This window comes from Numenius arquata, chromosome Z (assembly GCF_964106895.1).
Source record: "Numenius arquata chromosome Z, bNumArq3.hap1.1, whole genome shotgun sequence".
NCBI classification, from domain to species: Eukaryota; Metazoa; Chordata; class Aves; order Charadriiformes; family Scolopacidae; genus Numenius; species Numenius arquata.
The window spans coordinates 9,790,029-9,807,419 of record NC_133616.1 but is presented as its reverse complement, the minus strand read 5'-3'; the positions used below and the strand labels follow the sequence as shown (position 1 = coordinate 9,807,419).

The window sequence follows — 17,391 nt, the reverse complement described above, 5'->3', positions numbered from 1 at the left end:
TCTTCCCGATGCAGCCCAGGGTTCCGTTGGCCCTCTCGGCGAGAAGGGCACATTGCTGGCTCGTGGCTAGTTTCCTATCTACCGGGCCCCCCAGATCCTTCTCCTCCGAACTGCTTTGCAGCAGGTCCACCCCTAACCTGCACTGGTGCCTTTCAAGGTCATCTGGTCCGAGCCCCCAGCAACGAGCAGAGACCCGTTCAACTAGATGGGGCTCCTGAGAGCCCCCCGTGAGACACGCGACCTTGAGTGTTTGCAGGGCTGGGGCATCTCCAGCCTCTCTGAGCAGCCAGTGTTTCAGCAGCGTCATGGTAACGATGGCTTCCTGGTACGGGGCCTGAAGGTACCCTCTCTTGGTTTCAAACCGTTCCCCCTTGTGCTGTGGCTACAGGCGCTACTAAAAAGTCTGTCCCCATCTTTGGTCTTCCAAGCGCCTGTGAAGTATTTGTTGAAAGGGCGCAAGAAGGTCTCCCCAGAGGCTTCTCTTCTTCCCCCGGCGGAAGAAGGGCATCTGTCTCTCGGGCTGTCGCGTGGGAGAGGTGTTCCGTGGCGGGGATGGTGTTTGTGGCCCTCCTGTGGAGCCGCCGCGAGAGGTGGGTGTCCTTGTCCTGAGGCCTGCGGAGCTGCTGTTGAGTGTGTGTGAAGCGGGGTGGAAGGTGGCAAGTGTTGAGGAGCCAAGGGTGGCCGAGACGGTTGTGATGGCGCCGGCTGAAGCCTGTCCGGGGTTTTGGGAGGAGGTGTAGGCAGGTGTCTCCTTGGGGAGGTGGGCAAGAGGGGAGCGGTGGCGGGGTGTGGAGAGCCCTGTTTGGAGCAGGGCTTGGAGTCGGTGTGGAGTGGAGGTGTTTTCCCCGCGCCCCAGAGCCCCGTTGGTGTGCTTGTGAGAGGAGAGGCATCGGCAGGGTTTTTGCAAGAGGTCTTTATTGTGTGTGGAATAAATAGATGGAAGGCGTTGTCCGAATAAATAAATAAACAAACAAACAAACAAGTAAATAAATAAATAAATAAATAAATAAAGACAGTTGTATAACTAGGGGGTGGGTGACTGGAGGCGGAGGGTGCCGCGGCTCTTGCCGTGGGAGAGGAGAGGCGAGAGGTGGGAGGCGGGTGTGGGTGGGTGGTGGAGAAGTGTTGTTGGGTCCGCGTGGGTTGTTGTGGGTGGTTGTTCTAAGCGCAGATGGTGCGGGTGAGGTTGTGGAGGCGTTGGAAAGAGGCGCGAGCTTCGAGGCGGACGTGGTCCCAGGCGCAGGCGCTGTGGTTGTGGGCGTGGAGGAAGTGTTGGATGCGTCTGAAGTACTTGCTGATGGCGAGGGTGGCGTTGCGAGGCCCTTGGCCTTGGAAGAGCGTGGCGTTGTGTGCGAGGCATTGGTGGAGCTGCTGGCTGTGGTGGTGGAGGTTGTTGAGGAGGCGATGGCGTGCCTGGTCGTCCCAGTGTTGGGGGATGGTGTGGCTGCTGAGGGCGGCGAAGAGGTTGTGGAGGATGTGTCTGGCGACGGCAGCGGCTTGCTGTGGTTGGTGGGTGTGGAGGAGGGTGTCGGGGAAGGGGAAGAGGGGCTGTTGGTGTTGGCAGGGCTGCGTGGGTGCGGGAGCCATGCGTCGGAGGATGTTGAGGCTGTCCCAGGGGAAGGTGGTGTGGCAGGGAGGCAGGTGGCGGCAGGCGAGGGTGGTGGCGAGAGCCGTGAGGAGGAGCAGGAGCGTCGGGGCGCCGTGGGGCAGGCGGGTGTGGGGTGTTGCGGGCGCAGGCATGGTGGGTGGTGTTGGTCAGGAGGCTGGTGAGGCTGGTTGGCGGTGCAGGTGGCGTGTGTGCTTGGTGTGGTGGCGGGTGGGCGTCTTTATGCGGTGCCGGGGCTTTTGCTTCCTCGCTTTCCGGTTGCGAGTTTCCAGCTGTCATTTTTGGTTTTGCCTGGTGGTCTCGGGGAAGTGCGTTGTTGGGCTGTTGGGTGCGTAGGGAGGGCGGTGGCGGTGTGTTGTGGGGAGGGAGGAGGTTGGCTGTAGGGGTTGATTTTTGGGATGGGAAAGCGGTGGGGCCGAGCCCGTGGGGTGAGCTGTGGCGGGGTTTGCCTGTGGTGCCTCTGCGAATTCTGGGGCTGAAGTTTCCCGTGGTCTTTTCCGTGTGGTGGGGCGGTGTTGGTTGTGGTGTGTTTTCCTTTCCCTTGTGGCTGGGCTTTGTTTTCCTCTTGGCTGGGCTTTCCTTTTCGTGTTGGGCAGGGTTGTGAAGCGATGTCAGCTGGGGGAGGCTGGGGAGCCCCCGGCTGGAGGGATGGTGGCCAGCGGGGGTGGCAGCGGCGGCTGTCGAGGAAGCGGCTGTGGGTGCAGGCAGTGGTGTAGCCTTGGCTGTGTTGGTGGCTGGAGCTGCCGCAGCTGCTGTGCTGGACGGTGGTGAGAGTGGGGAGGAAAGGCTTGAGGAAAGGGAGGAGGAGAAAGGGAAGAGTTTTTGTCCTCCTCGTGCCCCGGTGGCTGCTGCTGGGTTGTGCCCCTGGCTGTGGTGGCAGGCGTGTGCCCCGGTGGCGGGGGGTCTTGTTGTGTTTTCTCTGCCTGCTTGCCTGAGGTGGCTGGAGAGCAAAGAAGAAAGTGTGTCCCCCTCCTCCCCGTAAGCCAAGGGCCTTGGGTTTGGGATGGCCTGAGGCCGGGGGTGCCTGGAAGGAGGGGTGTGCAAGAGTGCGTGGAGGGGAAGCTGAGGCAGGGGATGTAGCTGTGGGGCTGTAGTGGGAGGAGGAGGTGGAGGGTGGACTGGGTGAGGTTTTCAGGTGCCTTCCAAGAGCAAGGACGGTGGTGTGGTTGTGGGATGGACGCTGGCAGGTGCTTTCTCCAAGCTTTCGGAGCAGGGGAAGGGCGTGTGTGGTTGTGGTGTCGGGAAGGTGGTGTCGGGCCGGGGACCACCACGGTCTTGCGAGGCAAGGTTGTGTTGGTGGGTGGTGTGCTTGGGGTGCTGGCTGGTGCGTGATGCTTTGGCGTCCCTCGGGGCGGTGAGGGCAGGAGGTGGGCTGATGTTGGAGGCGTATGGCTGGAGCAACACGGCGTGTTGGCCGAGACCAGTTGGTGGTGCAAGGAGTTTGGCAGGAGCGCGAGGGGAGGGTTGTGGCGAAAAGCGCCTGAAGTGGCAAGAGTAGCCCGAGCGAGCCTGATGCAAGCGATTGGCCGATGGAGTGTTTTGGGTTGGGCGAGGCCTTTCACGGAATTGTCGGAATTGGAAGGGACCTCTAGAGATGGTCTAGTCCATCTCCCCTGCTAGAGCAGGGTTGCCTCGAGCGCGTTGCTGAGGGCTGCATCCAGGCGGGTGTTGAAGATCTCCCGTGAAGGGGACTGCACGGCGTCCCCGGGCAGCCTGTTCCGGTGCTCTGTCACCCTCACCTCGCTGGGAAGTTTTTCCTCATATTTGAGTGGGCCTTCCCCTGTTCCGGCTTGTGCCCGTTGCCCCTCGTCCCGTCACTGGGAAGCGCTGAAAAGAGCCTGGCTCCATCGGCCTTCGGCCCACCCTTGGGATAGTCGTAAGCATGAATAAGGACTCCCCTCAGCCTTCTCTTCTGCAGGCTGAAGAGTCCCAGCTCTCTCCGCCTTTCCTCGTAAGGGAGACGCTCCAATCCCTTGATGATCTGTGTTGCCCTACGCTGGACTCTGTCCAGCAGTTCCCTGTCTCTCTTGAACCGGGGAGCCCGGAACTGGATGCAGTATTCCAGTTGTGGCCTGAGCAGTGCAGAGTCGAGGGGGAGAATGACCTCCCTCGACCTACTGGCCACACTCTTCCCGATGCAGCCCAGGGTTCCGTTGGCCCTCTCGGCGAGAAGGGCACATTGCTGGCTCGTGGCTAGTTTCCTATCTACCGGGCCCCCCAGATCCTTCTCCTCCGAACTGCTTTGCAGCAGGTCCACCCCTAACCTGCACTGGTGCCTTTCAAGGTCATCTGGTCCGAGCCCCCAGCAACGAGCGGAGACCCGTTCAACTAGATGGGGCTCCTGAGAGCCCCCCGTGAGACACGCGACCTTGAGTGTTTGCAGGGCTGGGGCATCTCCAGCCTCTCTGAGCAGCCAGTGTTTCAGCAGCGTCATGGTAACGATGGCTTCCTGGTACGGGGCCTGAAGGTACCCTCTCTTGGTTTCAAACCGTTCCCCCTTGTGCTGTGGCTACAGGCGCTACTAAAAAGTCTGTCCCCATCTTTGGTCTTCCAAGCGCCTGTGAAGTATTTGTTGAAAGGGCGCAAGAAGGTCTCCCCAGAGGCTTCTCTTCTTCTCCCGGCGGAAGAAGGGCATCTGTCTCTCGGGCTGTCGCGTGGGAGAGGTGTTCCGTGGCGGGGATGGTGTTTGTGGCCCTCCTGTGGAGCCGCCGCGAGAGGTGGGTGTCCTTGTCCTGAGGCCTGCGGAGCTGCTGTTGAGTGTGTGTGAAGCGGGGTGGAAGGTGGCAAGTGTTGAGGAGCCAAGGGTGGCCGAGACGGTTGTGATGGCGCCGGCTGAAGCCTGCCCGGGGTTTTGGGAGGAGGTGTAGGCAGGTGTCTCCTTGGGGAGGTGGGCAAGAGGGGAGCGGTGGCGGGGTGTGGAGAGCCCTGTTTGGAGCAGGGCTTGGAGTCGGTGTGGAGTGGAGGTGTTTTCCCCGCGCCCCAGAGCCCCGTTGGTGTGCTTGTGAGAGGAGAGGCATCGGCAGGGTTTTTGCAAGAGGTCTTTATTGTGTGTGGAATAAATAGATGGAAGGCGTTGTCCGAATAAATAAATAAACAAACAAACAAACAAGTAAATAAATAAATAAATAAATAAAGACAGTTGTATAACTAGGGGGTGGGTGACTGGAGGCGGAGGGTGCCGCGGCTCTTGCCGTGGGAGAGGAGAGGCGAGAGGTGGGAGGCGGGTGTGGGTGGGTGGTGGAGAAGTGTTGTTGGGTCCGCGTGGGTTGTTGGGGGTGGTTGTTCTAAGCGCAGATGGTGCGGGTGAGGTTGTGGAGGCGTTGGAAAGAGGCGCGAGCTTCGAGGCGGACGTGGTCCCAGGCGCAGGCGCTGTGGTTGTGGGCGTGGAGGAAGTGTTGGATGCGTCTGAAGTACTTGCTGATGGCGAGGGTGGCGTTGCGAGGCCCTTGGCCTTGGAAGAGCGTGGCGTTGTGTGCGAGGCATTGGTGGAGCTGCTGGCTGTGGTGGTGGAGGTTGTTGAGGAGGCGATGGCGTGCCTGGTCGTCCCAGTGTTGGGGGATGGTGTGGCTGCTGAGGGCGGCGAAGAGGTTGTGGAGGATGTGTCTGGCGACGGCAGCGGCTTGCTGTGGTTGGTGGGTGTGGAGGAGGGTGTCGGGGAAGGGGAAGAGGGGCTGTTGGTGTTGGCAGGGCTGCGTGGGTGCGGGAGCCATGCGTCGGAGGATGTTGAGGCTGTCCCAGGGGAAGGTGGTGTGGCAGGGAGGCAGGTGGCGGCAGGCGAGGGTGGTGGCGAGAGCCGTGAGGAGGAGCAGGAGCGTCGGGGCGCCGTGGGGCAGGCGGGTGTGGGGTGTTGCGGGCGCAGGCATGGTGGGTGGTGTTGGTCAGGAGGCTGATGAGGCTGGTTGGCGGTGCGGGTGGCGTGTGTGCTTGGTGTGGTGGCGGGTGGGCGTCTTTATGCGGTGCCGGGGCTTTTGCTTCCTCGCTTTCCGGTTGCGAGTTTCCAGCTGTCATTTTTGGTTTTGCCTGGTGGTCTCGGGGAAGTGCGTTGTTGGGCTGTTGGGTGCGTAGGGAGGGCGGTGGCGGTGTGTTGTGGGGAGGGAGGAGGTTGGCTGTAGGGGTTGATTTTTGGGATGGGAAAGCGGTGGGGCCGAGCCCGTGGGGTGAGCTGTGGCGGGGTTTGCCTGTGGTGCCTCTGCGAATTCTGGGGCTGAAGTTTCCCGTGGTCTTTTCCGTGTGGTGGGGCGGTGTTGGTTGTGGTGTGTTTTCCTTTCACTTGTGGCTGGGCTTTGTTTTCCTCTTGGCTGGGCTTTCCTTTTCGTGTTGGGCAGGGTTGTGAAGCGATGTCAGCTGGGGGAGGCTGGGGAGCCCCCGTCTGGAGGGATGGTGGCCAGCGGGGGTGGCAGCGGCGGCTGTCGAGGAAGCGGCTGTGGGTGCAGGCAGTGGTGTAGCCTTGGCTGTGTTGGTGGCTGGAGCTGCCGCAGCTGCTGTGCTGGACGGTGGTGAGAGTGGGGAGGAAAGGCTTGAGGAAAGGGAGGAGGAGAAAGGGAAGAGTTTTTGTCCTCCTCGTGCCCCGGTGGCTGCTGCTGGGTTGTGCCCCTGGCTGTGGTGGCAGGCGTGTGCCCCGGTGGCGGGGGGTCTTGTTGTGTTTTCTCTGCCTGCTTGCCTGAGGTGGCTGGAGAGCAAAGAAGAAAGTGTGTCGCCCTCCTCCCCGTAAGCCAAGGGCCTTGGGTTTGGGATGGCCTGAGGCCCGGGGTGCCTGGAAGGAGGGGTGTGCAAGAGTGCGTGGAGGGGAAGCTGAGGCAGGGGATGTAGCTGTGGGGCTGTAGTGGGAGGAGGAGGTGGAGGGTGGACTGGGTGAGGTTTTCAGGTGCCTTCCAAGAGCAAGGACGGTGGTGTGGTTGTGGGATGGACGCTGGCAGGTGCTTTCTCCAAGCGTTCGGAGCAGGGGAAGGGCGTGTGTGGTTGTGGTGTCGGGAAGGTGGTGTCGGGCCGGGGACCACCACGGTCTTGCGAGGCAAGGTTGTGTTGGTGGGTGGTGTGCTTGGGGTGCTGGCTGGTGCGTGATGCTTTGGCGTCCCTCGGGGCGGTGAGGGCAGGAGGTGGGCTGATGTTGGAGGCGTATGGCTGGAGCAACACGGCGTGTTGGCCGAGACCAGTTGGTGGTGCAAGGAGTTTGGCAGGAGCGCGAGGGGAGGGTTGTGGCGAAAAGCGCCTGAAGTGGCAAGAGTAGCCCGAGCGAGCCTGATGCAAGCGATTGGCCGATGGAGTGTTTTGGGTTGGGCGAGGCCTTTCACGGAATTGTGGGAATTGGAAGGGACCTCTAGAGATGGTCTAGTCCATCTCCCCTGCTAGAGCAGGGTTGCCTTGAGCGCGTTGCTGAGGGCTGCATCCAGGCGGGTGTTGAAGATCTCCCGCGAAGGGGACTGCACGGCGTCCCCGGGCAGCCTGTTCCGGTGCTCTGTCACCCTCACCTCGCTGGGAAGTTTTTCCTCATATTTGAGTGGGCCTTCCCCTGTTCCGGCTTGTGCCCGTTGCCCCTCGTCCCGTCACTGGGAAGCGCTGAAAAGAGCCTGGCTCCATCGGCCTTTGGCCCACCCTTGGGATAGTCGTAAGCATGAATAAGGACTCCCCTCAGCCTTCTCTTCTGCAGGCTGAAGAGTCCCAGCTCTCTCCGCCTTTCCTCGTAAGGGAGACGCTCCAATCCCTTGATGATCTGTGTTGCCCTACGCTGGACTCTGTCCAGCAGTTCCCTGTCTCTCTTGAACCGGGGAGCCCGGAACTGGATGCAGTATTCCAGTTGTGGCCTGAGCAGTGCAGAGTCGAGGGGGAGAATGACCTCCCTCGACCTACTGGCCACACTCTTCCCGATGCAGCCCAGGGTTCCGTTGGCCCTCTCGGCGAGAAGGGCACATTGCTGGCTCGTGGCTAGTTTCCTATCTACCGGGCCCCCCAGATCCTTCTCCTCCGAACTGCTTTGCAGCAGGTCCACCCCTAACCTGCACTGGTGCCTTTCAAGGTCATCTGGTCCGAGCCCCCAGCAACGAGCGGAGACCCGTTCAACTAGATGGGGCTCCTGAGAGCCCCCCGTGAGACACGCGACCTTGAGTGTTTGCAGGGCTGGGGCATCTCCAGCCTCTCTGAGCAGCCAGTGTTTCAGCAGCGTCATGGTAACGATGGCTTCCTGGTACGGGGCCTGAAGGTACCCTCTCTTGGTTTCAAACCGTTCCCCCTTGTGCTGTGGCTACAGGCGCTACTAAAAAGTCTGTCCCCATCTTTGGTCTTCCAAGCGCCTGTGAAGTATTTGTTGAAAGGGCGCAAGAAGGTCTCCCCAGAGGCTTCTCTTCTTCTCCCGGCGGAAGAAGGGCATCTGTCTCTCGGGCTGTCGCGTGGGAGAGGTGTTCCGTGGCGGGGATGGTGTTTGTGGCCCTCCTGTGGAGCCGCCGCGAGAGGTGGGTGTCCTTGTCCTGAGGCCTGCGGAGCTGCTGTTGAGTGTGTGTGAAGCGGGGTGGAAGGTGGCAAGTGTTGAGGAGCCAAGGGTGGCCGAGACGGTTGTGATGGCGCCGGCTGAAGCCTGCCCGGGGTTTTGGGAGGAGGTGTAGGCAGGTGTCTCCTTGGGGAGGTGGGCAAGAGGGGAGCGGTGGCGGGGTGTGGAGAGCCCTGTTTGGAGCAGGGCTTGGAGTCGGTGTGGAGTGGAGGTGTTTTCCCCGCGCCCCAGAGCCCCGTTGGTGTGCTTGTGAGAGGAGAGGCATCGGCAGGGTTTTTGCAAGAGGTCTTTATTGTGTGTGGAATAAATAGATGGAAGGCGTTGTCCGAATAAATAAATAAACAAACAAACAAGTAAATAAATAAATAAATAAATAAAGACAGTTGTATAACTAGGGGGTGGGTGACTGGAGGCGGAGGGTGCCGCGGCTCTTGCCGTGGGAGAGGAGAGGCGAGAGGTGGGAGGCGGGTGTGGGTGGGTGGTGGAGAAGTGTTGTTGGGTCCGCGTGGGTTGTTGGGGGTGGTTGTTCTAAGCGCAGATGGTGCGGGTGAGGTTGTGGAGGCGTTGGAAAGAGGCGCGAGCTTCGAGGCGGACGTGGTCCCAGGTGCAGGCGCTGTGGTTGTGGGCGTGGAGGAAGTGTTGGATGCGTCTGAAGTACTTGCTGATGGCGAGGGTGGCGTTGCGAGGCCCTTGGCCTTGGAAGAGCGTGGCGTTGTGTGCGAGGCATTGGTGGAGCTGCTGGCTGTGGTGGTGGAGGTTGTTGAGGAGGCGATGGCGTGCCTGGTCGTCCCAGTGTTGGGGGATGGTGTGGCTGCTGAGGGCGGCGAAGAGGTTGTGGAGGATGTGTCTGGCGACGGCAGCGGCTTGCTGTGGTTGGTGGGTGTGGAGGAGGGTGTCGGGGAAGGGGAAGAGGGGCTGTTGGTGTTGGCAGGGCTGCGTGGGTGCGGGAGCCATGCGTCGGAGGATGTTGAGGCTGTCCCAGGGGAAGGTGGTGTGGCAGGGAGGCAGGTGGCGGCAGGCGAGGGTGGTGGCGAGAGCCGTGAGGAGGAGCAGGAGCGTCGGGGCGCCGTGGGGCAGGCGGGTGTGGGGTGTTGCGGGCGCAGGCATGGTGGGTGGTGTTGGTCAGGAGGCTGGTGAGGCTGGTTGGCGGTGCGGGTGGCGTGTGTGCTTGGTGTGGTGGCGGGTGGGCGTCTTTATGCGGTGCCGGGGCTTTTGCTTCCTCGCTTTCCGGTTGCGAGTTTCCAGCTGTCATTTTTGGTTTTGCCTGGTGGTCTCGGGGAAGTGCGTTGTTGGGCTGTTGGGTGCGTAGGGAGGGCGGTGGCGGTGTGTTGTGGGGAGGGAGGAGGTTGGCTGTAGGGGTTGATTTTTGGGATGGGAAAGCGGTGGGGCCGAGCCCGTGGGGTGAGCTGTGGCGGGGTTTGCCTGTGGTGCCTCTGCGAATTCTGGGGCTGAAGTTTCCCGTGGTCTTTTCCGTGTGGTGGGGCGGTGTTGGTTGTGGTGTGTTTTCCTTTCACTTGTGGCTGGGCTTTGTTTTCCTCTTGGCTGGGCTTTCCTTTTCGTGTTGGGCAGGGTTGTGAAGCGATGTCAGCTGGGGGAGGCTGGGGAGCCCCCGGCTGGAGGGATGGTGGCCAGCGGGGGTGGCAGCGGCGGCTGTCGAGGAAGCGGCTGTGGGTGCAGGCAGTGGTGTAGCCTTGGCTGTGTTGGTGGCTGGAGCTGCCGCAGCTGCTGTGCTGGACGGTGGTGAGAGTGGGGAGGAAAGGCTTGAGGAAAGGGAGGAGGAGAAAGGGAAGAGTTTTTGTCCTCCTCGTGCCCCGGTGGCTGCTGCTGGGTTGTGCCCCTGGCTGTGGTGGCAGGCGTGTGCCCCGGTGGCGGGGGGTCTTGTTGTGTTTTCTCTGCCTGCTTGCCTGAGGTGGCTGGAGAGCAAAGAAGAAAGTGTGTCCCCCTCCTCCCCGTAAGCCAAGGGCCTTGGGTTTGGGATGGCCTGAGGCCCGGGGTGCCTGGAAGGAGGGGTGTGCAAGAGTGCGTGGAGGGGAAGCTGAGGCAGGGGATGTAGCTGTGGGGCTGTAGTGGGAGGAGGAGGTGGAGGGTGGACTGGGTGAGGTTTTCAGGTGCCTTCCAAGAGCAAGGACGGTGGTGTGGTTGTGGGATGGACGCTGGCAGGTGCTTTCTCCAAGCGTTCGGAGCAGGGGAAGGGCGTGTGTGGTTGTGGTGTCGGGAAGGTGGTGTCGGGCCGGGGACCACCACGGTCTTGCGAGGCAAGGTTGTGTTGGTGGGTGGTGTGCTTGGGGTGCTGGCTGGTGCGTGATGCTTTGGCGTCCCTCGGGGCGGTGAGGGCAGGAGGTGGGCTGATGTTGGAGGCGTATGGCTGGAGCAACACGGCGTGTTGGCCGAGACCAGTTGGTGGTGCAAGGAGTTTGGCAGGAGCGCGAGGGGAGGGTTGTGGCGAAAAGCGCCTGAAGTGGCAAGAGTAGCCCGAGCGAGCCTGATGCAAGCGATTGGCCGATGGAGTGTTTTGGGTTGGGCGAGGCCTTTCACGGAATTGTCGGAATTGGAAGGGACCTCTAGAGATGGTCTAGTCCATCTCCCCTGCTAGAGCAGGGTTGCCTTGAGCGCGTTGCTGAGGGCTGCATCCAGGCGGGTGTTGAAGATCTCCCGCGAAGGGGACTGCACGGCGTCCCCGGGCAGCCTGTTCCGGTGCTCTGTCACCCTCACCTCGCTGGGAAGTTTTTCCTCATATTTGAGTGGGCCTTCCCCTGTTCCGGCTTGTGCCCGTTGCCCCTCGTCCCGTCACTGGGAAGCGCTGAAAAGAGCCTGGCTCCATCGGCCTTCGGCCCACCCTTGGGATAGTCGTAAGCATGAATAAGGACTCCCCTCAGCCTTCTCTTCTGCAGGCTGAAGAGTCCCAGCTCTCTCCGCCTTTCCTCGTAAGGGAGACGCTCCAATCCCTTGATGATCTGTGTTGCCCTACGCTGGACTCTGTCCAGCAGTTCCCTGTCTCTCTTGAACCGGGGAGCCCGGAACTGGATGCAGTATTCCAGTTGTGGCCTGAGCAGTGCAGAGTCGAGGGGGAGAATGACCTCCCTCGACCTACTGGCCACACTCTTCCCGATGCAGCCCAGGGTTCCGTTGGCCCTCTCGGCGAGAAGGGCACATTGCTGGCTCGTGGCTAGTTTCCTATCTACCGGGCCCCCCAGATCCTTCTCCTCCGAACTGCTTTGCAGCAGGTCCACCCCTAACCTGCACTGGTGCCTTTCAAGGTCATCTGGTCCGAGCCCCCAGCAACGAGCGGAGACCCGTTCAACTAGATGGGGCTCCTGAGAGCCCCCCGTGAGACACGCGACCTTGAGTGTTTGCAGGGCTGGGGCATCTCCAGCCTCTCTGAGCAGCCAGTGTTTCAGCAGCGTCATGGTAACGATGGCTTCCTGGTACGGGGCCTGAAGGTACCCTCTCTTGGTTTCAAACCGTTCCCCCTTGTGCTGTGGCTACAGGCGCTACTAAAAAGTCTGTCCCCATCTTTGGTCTTCCAAGCGCCTGTGAAGTATTTGTTGAAAGGGCGCAAGAAGGTCTCCCCAGAGGCTTCTCTTCTTCTCCCGGCGGAAGAAGGGCATCTGTCTCTCGGGCTGTCGCGTGGGAGAGGTGTTCCGTGGCGGGGATGGTGTTTGTGGCCCTCCTGTGGAGCCGCCGCGAGAGGTGGGTGTCCTTGTCCTGAGGCCTGCGGAGCTGCTGTTGAGTGTGTGTGAAGCGGGGTGGAAGGTGGCAAGTGTTGAGGAGCCAAGGGTGGCCGAGACGGTTGTGATGGCGCCGGCTGAAGCCTGCCCGGGGTTTTGGGAGGAGGTGTAGGCAGGTGTCTCCTTGGGGAGGTGGGCAAGAGGGGAGCGGTGGCGGGGTGTGGAGAGCCCTGTTTGGAGCAGGGCTTGGAGTCGGTGTGGAGTGGAGGTGTTTTCCCCGCGCCCCAGAGCCCCGTTGGTGTGCTTGTGAGAGGAGAGGCATCGGCAGGGTTTTTGCAAGAGGTCTTTATTGTGTGTGGAATAAATAGATGGAAGGCGTTGTCCGAATAAATAAATAAACAAACAAACAAACAAGTAAATAAATAACTAAATAAATAAATAAAGACAGTTGTATAACTAGGGGGTGGGTGACTGGAGGCGGAGGGTGCCGCGGCTCTTGCCGTGGGAGAGGAGAGGCGAGAGGTGGGAGGCGGGTGTGGGTGGGTGGTGGAGAAGTGTTGTTGGGTCCGCGTGGGTTGTTGGGGGTGGTTGTTCTAAGCGCAGATGGTGCGGGTGAGGTTGTGGAGGCGTTGGAAAGAGGCGCGAGCTTCGAGGCGGACGTGGTCCCAGGCGCAGGCGCTGTGGTTGTGGGCGTGGAGGAAGTGTTGGATGCGTCTGAAGTACTTGCTGATGGCGAGGGTGGCGTTGCGAGGCCCTTGGCCTTGGAAGAGCGTGGCGTTGTGTGCGAGGCATTGGTGGAGCTGCTGGCTGTGGTGGTGGAGGTTGTTGAGGAGGCGATGGCGTGCCTGGTCGTCCCAGTGTTGGGGGATGGTGTGGCTGCTGAGGGCGGCGAAGAGGTTGTGGAGGATGTGTCTGGCGACGGCAGCGGCTTGCTGTGGTTGGTGGGTGTGGAGGAGGGTGTCGGGGAAGGGGAAGAGGGGCTGTTGGTGTTGGCAGGGCTGCGTGGGTGCGGGAGCCATGCGTCGGAGGATGTTGAGGCTGTCCCAGGGGAAGGTGGTGTGGCAGGGAGGCAGGTGGCGGCAGGCGAGGGTGGTGGCGAGAGCCGTGAGGAGGAGCAGGAGCGTCGGGGCGCCGTGGGGCAGGCGGGTGTGGGGTGTTGCGGGCGCAGGCATGGTGGGTGGTGTTGGTCAGGAGGCTGGTGAGGCTGGTTGGCGGTGCGGGTGGCGTGTGTGCTTGGTGTGGTGGCGGGTGGGCGTCTTTATGCGGTGCCGGGGCTTTTGCTTCCTCGCTTTCCGGTTGCGAGTTTCCAGCTGTCATTTTTGGTTTTGCCTGGTGGTCTCGGGGAAGTGCGTTGTTGGGCTGTTGGGTGCGTAGGGAGGGCGGTGGCGGTGTGTTGTGGGGAGGGAGGAGGTTGGCTGTAGGGGTTGATTTTTGGGATGGGAAAGCGGTGGGGCCGAGCCCGTGGGGTGAGCTGTGGCGGGGTTTGCCTGTGGTGCCTCTGCGAATTCTGGGGCTGAAGTTTCCCGTGGTCTTTTCCGTGTGGTGGGGCGGTGTTGGTTGTGGTGTGTTTTCCTTTCCCTTGTGGCTGGGCTTTGTTTTCCTCTTGGCTGGGCTTTCCTTTTCGTGTTGGGCAGGGTTGTGAAGCGATGTCAGCTGGGGGAGGCTGGGGAGCCCCCGTCTGGAGGGATGGTGGCCAGCGGGGGTGGCAGCGGCGGCTGTCGAGGAAGCGGCTGTGGGTGCAGGCAGTGGTGTAGCCTTGGCTGTGTTGGTGGCTGGAGCTGCCGCAGCTGCTGTGCTGGACGGTGGTGAGAGTGGGGAGGAAAGGCTTGAGGAAAGGGAGGAGGAGAAAGGGAAGAGTTTTTGTCCTCCTCGTGCCCCGGTGGCTGCTGCTGGGTTGTGTCCCTGGCTGTGGTGGCAGGCGTGTGCCCCGGTGGCGGGGGGTCTTGTTGTGTTTTCTCTGCCTGCTTGCCTGAGGTGGCTGGAGAGCAAAGAAGAAAGTGTGTCGCCCTCCTCCCCGTAAGCCAAGGGCCTTGGGTTTGGGATGGCCTGAGGCCCGGGGTGCCTGGAAGGAGGGGTGTGCAAGAGTGCGTGGAGGGGAAGCTGAGGCAGGGGATGTAGCTGTGGGGCTGTAGTGGGAGGAGGAGGTGGAGGGTGGACTGGGTGAGGTTTTCAGGTGCCTTCCAAGAGCAAGGACGGTGGTGTGGTTGTGGGATGGACGCTGGCAGGTGCTTTCTCCAAGCGTTCGGAGCAGGGGAAGGGCGTGTGTGGTTGTGGTGTCGGGAAGGTGGTGTCGGGCCGGGGACCACCACGGTCTTGCGAGGCAAGGTTGTGTTGGTGGGTGGTGTGCTTGGGGTGCTGGCTGGTGCGTGATGCTTTGGCGTCCCTCGGGGCGGTGAGGGCAGGAGGTGGGCTGATGTTGGAGGCGTATGGCTGGAGCAACACGGCGTGTTGGCCGAGACCAGTTGGTGGTGCAAGGAGTTTGGCAGGAGCGCGAGGGGAGGGTTGTGGCGAAAAGCGCCTGAAGTGGCAAGAGTAGCCCGAGCGAGCCTGATGCAAGCGATTGGCCGATGGAGTGTTTTGGGTTGGGCGAGGCCTTTCACGGAATTGTCGGAATTGGAAGGGACCTCTAGAGATGGTCTAGTCCATCTCCCCTGCTAGAGCAGGGTTGCCTTGAGCGCGTTGCTGAGGGCTGCATCCAGGCGGGTGTTGAAGATCTCCCGCGAAGGGGACTGCACGGCGTCCCCGGGCAGCCTGTTCCGGTGCTCTGTCACCCTCACCTCGCTGGGAAGTTTTTCCTCATATTTGAGTGGGCCTTCCCCTGTTCCGGCTTGTGCCCGTTGCCCCTCGTCCCGTCACTGGGAAGCGCTGAAAAGAGCCTGGCTCCATCGGCCTTCGGCCCACCCTTGGGATAGTCGTAAGCATGAATAAGGACTCCCCTCAGCCTTCTCTTCTGCAGGCTGAAGAGTCCCAGCTCTCTCCGCCTTTCCTCGTAAGGGAGACGCTCCAATCCCTTGATGATCTGTGTTGCCCTACGCTGGACTCTGTCCAGCAGTTCCCTGTCTCTCTTGAACCGGGGAGCCCGGAACTGGATGCAGTATTCCAGTTGTGGCCTGAGCAGTGCAGAGTCGAGGGGGAGAATGACCTCCCTCGACCTACTGGCCACACTCTTCCCGATGCAGCCCAGGGTTCCGTTGGCCCTCTCGGCGAGAAGGGCACATTGCTGGCTCGTGGCTAGTTTCCTATCTACCGGGCCCCCCAGATCCTTCTCCTCCGAACTGCTTTGCAGCAGGTCCACCCCTAACCTGCACTGGTGCCTTTCAAGGTCATCTGGTCCGAGCCCCCAGCAACGAGCAGAGACCCGTTCAACTAGATGGGGCTCCTGAGAGCCCCCCCTGAGACACGCGACCTTGAGTGTTTGCAGGGCTGGGGCATCTCCAGCCTCTCTGAGCAGCCAGTGTTTCAGCAGCGTCATGGTAACGATGGCTTCCTGGTACGGGGCCTGAAGGTACCCTCTCTTGGTTTCAAACCGTTCCCCCTTGTGCTGTGGCTACAGGCGCTACTAAAAAGTCTGTCCCCATCTTTGGTCTTCCAAGCGCCTGTGAAGTATTTGTTGAAAGGGCGCAAGAAGGTCTCCCCAGAGGCTTCTCTTCTTCTCCCGGCGGAAGAAGGGCATCTGTCTCTCGGGCTGTCGCGTGGGAGAGGTGTTCCGTGGCGGGGATGGTGTTTGTGGCCCTCCTGTGGAGCCGCCGCGAGAGGTGGGTGTCCTTGTCCTGAGGCCTGCGGAGCTGCTGTTGAGTGTGTGTGAAGCGGGGTGGAAGGTGGCAAGTGTTGAGGAGCCAAGGGTGGCCGAGACGGTTGTGATGGCGCCGGCTGAAGCCTGCCCGGGGTTTTGGGAGGAGGTGTAGGCAGGTGTCTCCTTGGGGAGGTGGGCAAGAGGGGAGCGGTGGCGGGGTGTGGAGAGCCCTGTTTGGAGCAGGGCTTGGAGTCGGTGTGGAGTGGAGGTGTTTTCCCCGCGCCCCAGAGCCCCGTTGGTGTGCTTGTGAGAGGAGAGGCATCGGCAGGGTTTTTGCAAGAGGTCTTTATTGTGTGTGGAATAAATAGATGGAAGGCGTTGTCCGAATAAATAAATAAACAAACAAACAAACAAGTAAATAAATAACTAAATAAATAAATAAAGACAGTTGTATAACTAGGGGGTGGGTGACTGGAGGCGGAGGGTGCCGCGGCTCTTGCCGTGGGAGAGGAGAGGCGAGAGGTGGGAGGCGGGTGTGGGTGGGTGGTGGAGAAGTGTTGTTGGGTCCGCGTGGGTTGTTGGGGGTGGTTGTTCTAAGCGCAGATGGTGCGGGTGAGGTTGTGGAGGCGTTGGAAAGAGGCGCGAGCTTCGAGGCGGACGTGGTCCCAGGCGCAGGCGCTGTGGTTGTGGGCGTGGAGGAAGTGTTGGATGCGTCTGAAGTACTTGCTGATGGCGAGGGTGGCGTTGCGAGGCCCTTGGCCTTGGAAGAGCGTGGCGTTGTGTGCGAGGCATTGGTGGAGCTGCTGGCTGTGGTGGTGGAGGTTGTTGAGGAGGCGATGGCGTGCCTGGTCGTCCCAGTGTTGGGGGATGGTGTGGCTGCTGAGGGCGGCGAAGAGGTTGTGGAGGATGTGTCTGGCGACGGCAGCGGCTTGCTGTGGTTGGTGGGTGTGGAGGAGGGTGTCGGGGAAGGGGAAGAGGGGCTGTTGGTGTTGGCAGGGCTGCGTGGGTGCGGGAGCCATGCGTCGGAGGATGTTGAGGCTGTCCCAGGGGAAGGTGGTGTGGCAGGGAGGCAGGTGGCGGCAGGCGAGGGTGGTGGCGAGAGCCGTGAGGAGGAGCAGGAGCGTCGGGGCGCCGTGGGGCAGGCGGGTGTGGGGTGTTGCGGGCGCAGGCATGGTGGGTGGTGTTGGTCAGGAGGCTGGTGAGGCTGGTTGGCGGTGCAGGTGGCGTGTGTGCTTGGTGTGGTGGCGGGTGGGCGTCTTTATGCGGTGCCGGGGCTTTTGCTTCCTCGCTTTCCGGTTGCGAGTTTCCAGCTGTCATTTTTGGTTTTGCCTGGTGGTCTCGGGGAAGTGCGTTGTTGGGCTGTTGGGTGCGTAGGGAGGGCGGTGGCGGTGTGTTGTGGGGAGGGAGGAGGTTGGCTGTAGGGGTTGATTTTTGGGATGGGAAAGCGGTGGGGCCGAGCCCGTGGGGTGAGCTGTGGCGGGGTTTGCCTGTGGTGCCTCTGCGAATTCTGGGGCTGAAGTTTCCCGTGGTCTTTTCCGTGTGGTGGGGCGGTGTTGGTTGTGGTGTGTTTTCCTTTCACTTGTGGCTGGGCTTTGTTTTCCTCTTGGCTGGGCTTTCCTTTTCGTGTTGGGCAGGGTTGTGAAGCGATGTCAGCTGGGGGAGGCTGGGGAGCCCCCGGCTGGAGGGATGGTGGCCAGCGGGGGTGGCAGCGGCGGCTGTCGAGGAAGCGGCTGTGGGTGCAGGCAGTGGTGTAGCCTTGGCTGTGTTGGTGGCTGGAGCTGCCGCAGCTGCTGTGCTGGACGGTGGTGAGAGTGGGGAGGAAAGGCTTGAGGAAAGGGAGGAGGAGAAAGGGAAGAGTTTTTGTCCTCCTCGTGCCCCGGTGGCTGCTGCTGGGTTGTGCCCC

At 61.4% G+C, this 17,391-nt stretch overlaps 6 protein-coding genes across 8 annotated transcripts in view; 1 reads left to right on the top strand and 5 right to left on the bottom strand.

The window, feature by feature from the left end:
* The window catches only part of UBAP2 (ubiquitin associated protein 2), a 162,878-nt gene that overhangs the window by 82,734 nt on the left and 62,753 nt on the right, over window positions 1-17,391 (top strand). The window lies entirely within an intron of this gene.
* On the bottom strand, window positions 1,162-1,740 carry LOC141477174 (interferon-like). Its single transcript, XM_074166262.1, has one exon. The coding sequence runs from the start codon at window positions 1,738-1,740 to the stop codon at window positions 1,162-1,164; it is 579 nt and encodes a 192-aa protein (XP_074022363.1).
* LOC141477173 (interferon-like) lies at window positions 4,891-5,469 on the bottom strand. The gene has a single exon (XM_074166261.1). It carries the CDS (start codon window positions 5,467-5,469, stop codon window positions 4,891-4,893), a length of 579 nt encoding a protein of 192 aa, XP_074022362.1.
* LOC141477172 (interferon-like) lies at window positions 8,616-9,194 on the bottom strand. The gene has a single exon (XM_074166259.1). The coding sequence runs from the start codon at window positions 9,192-9,194 to the stop codon at window positions 8,616-8,618; it is 579 nt and encodes a 192-aa protein (XP_074022360.1).
* LOC141477171 (interferon-like) lies at window positions 12,349-12,927 on the bottom strand. Its single transcript, XM_074166258.1, has one exon. The coding sequence runs from the start codon at window positions 12,925-12,927 to the stop codon at window positions 12,349-12,351; it is 579 nt and encodes a 192-aa protein (XP_074022359.1).
* LOC141477170 (interferon-like) lies at window positions 16,082-16,660 on the bottom strand. The gene has a single exon (XM_074166257.1). The coding sequence runs from the start codon at window positions 16,658-16,660 to the stop codon at window positions 16,082-16,084; it is 579 nt and encodes a 192-aa protein (XP_074022358.1).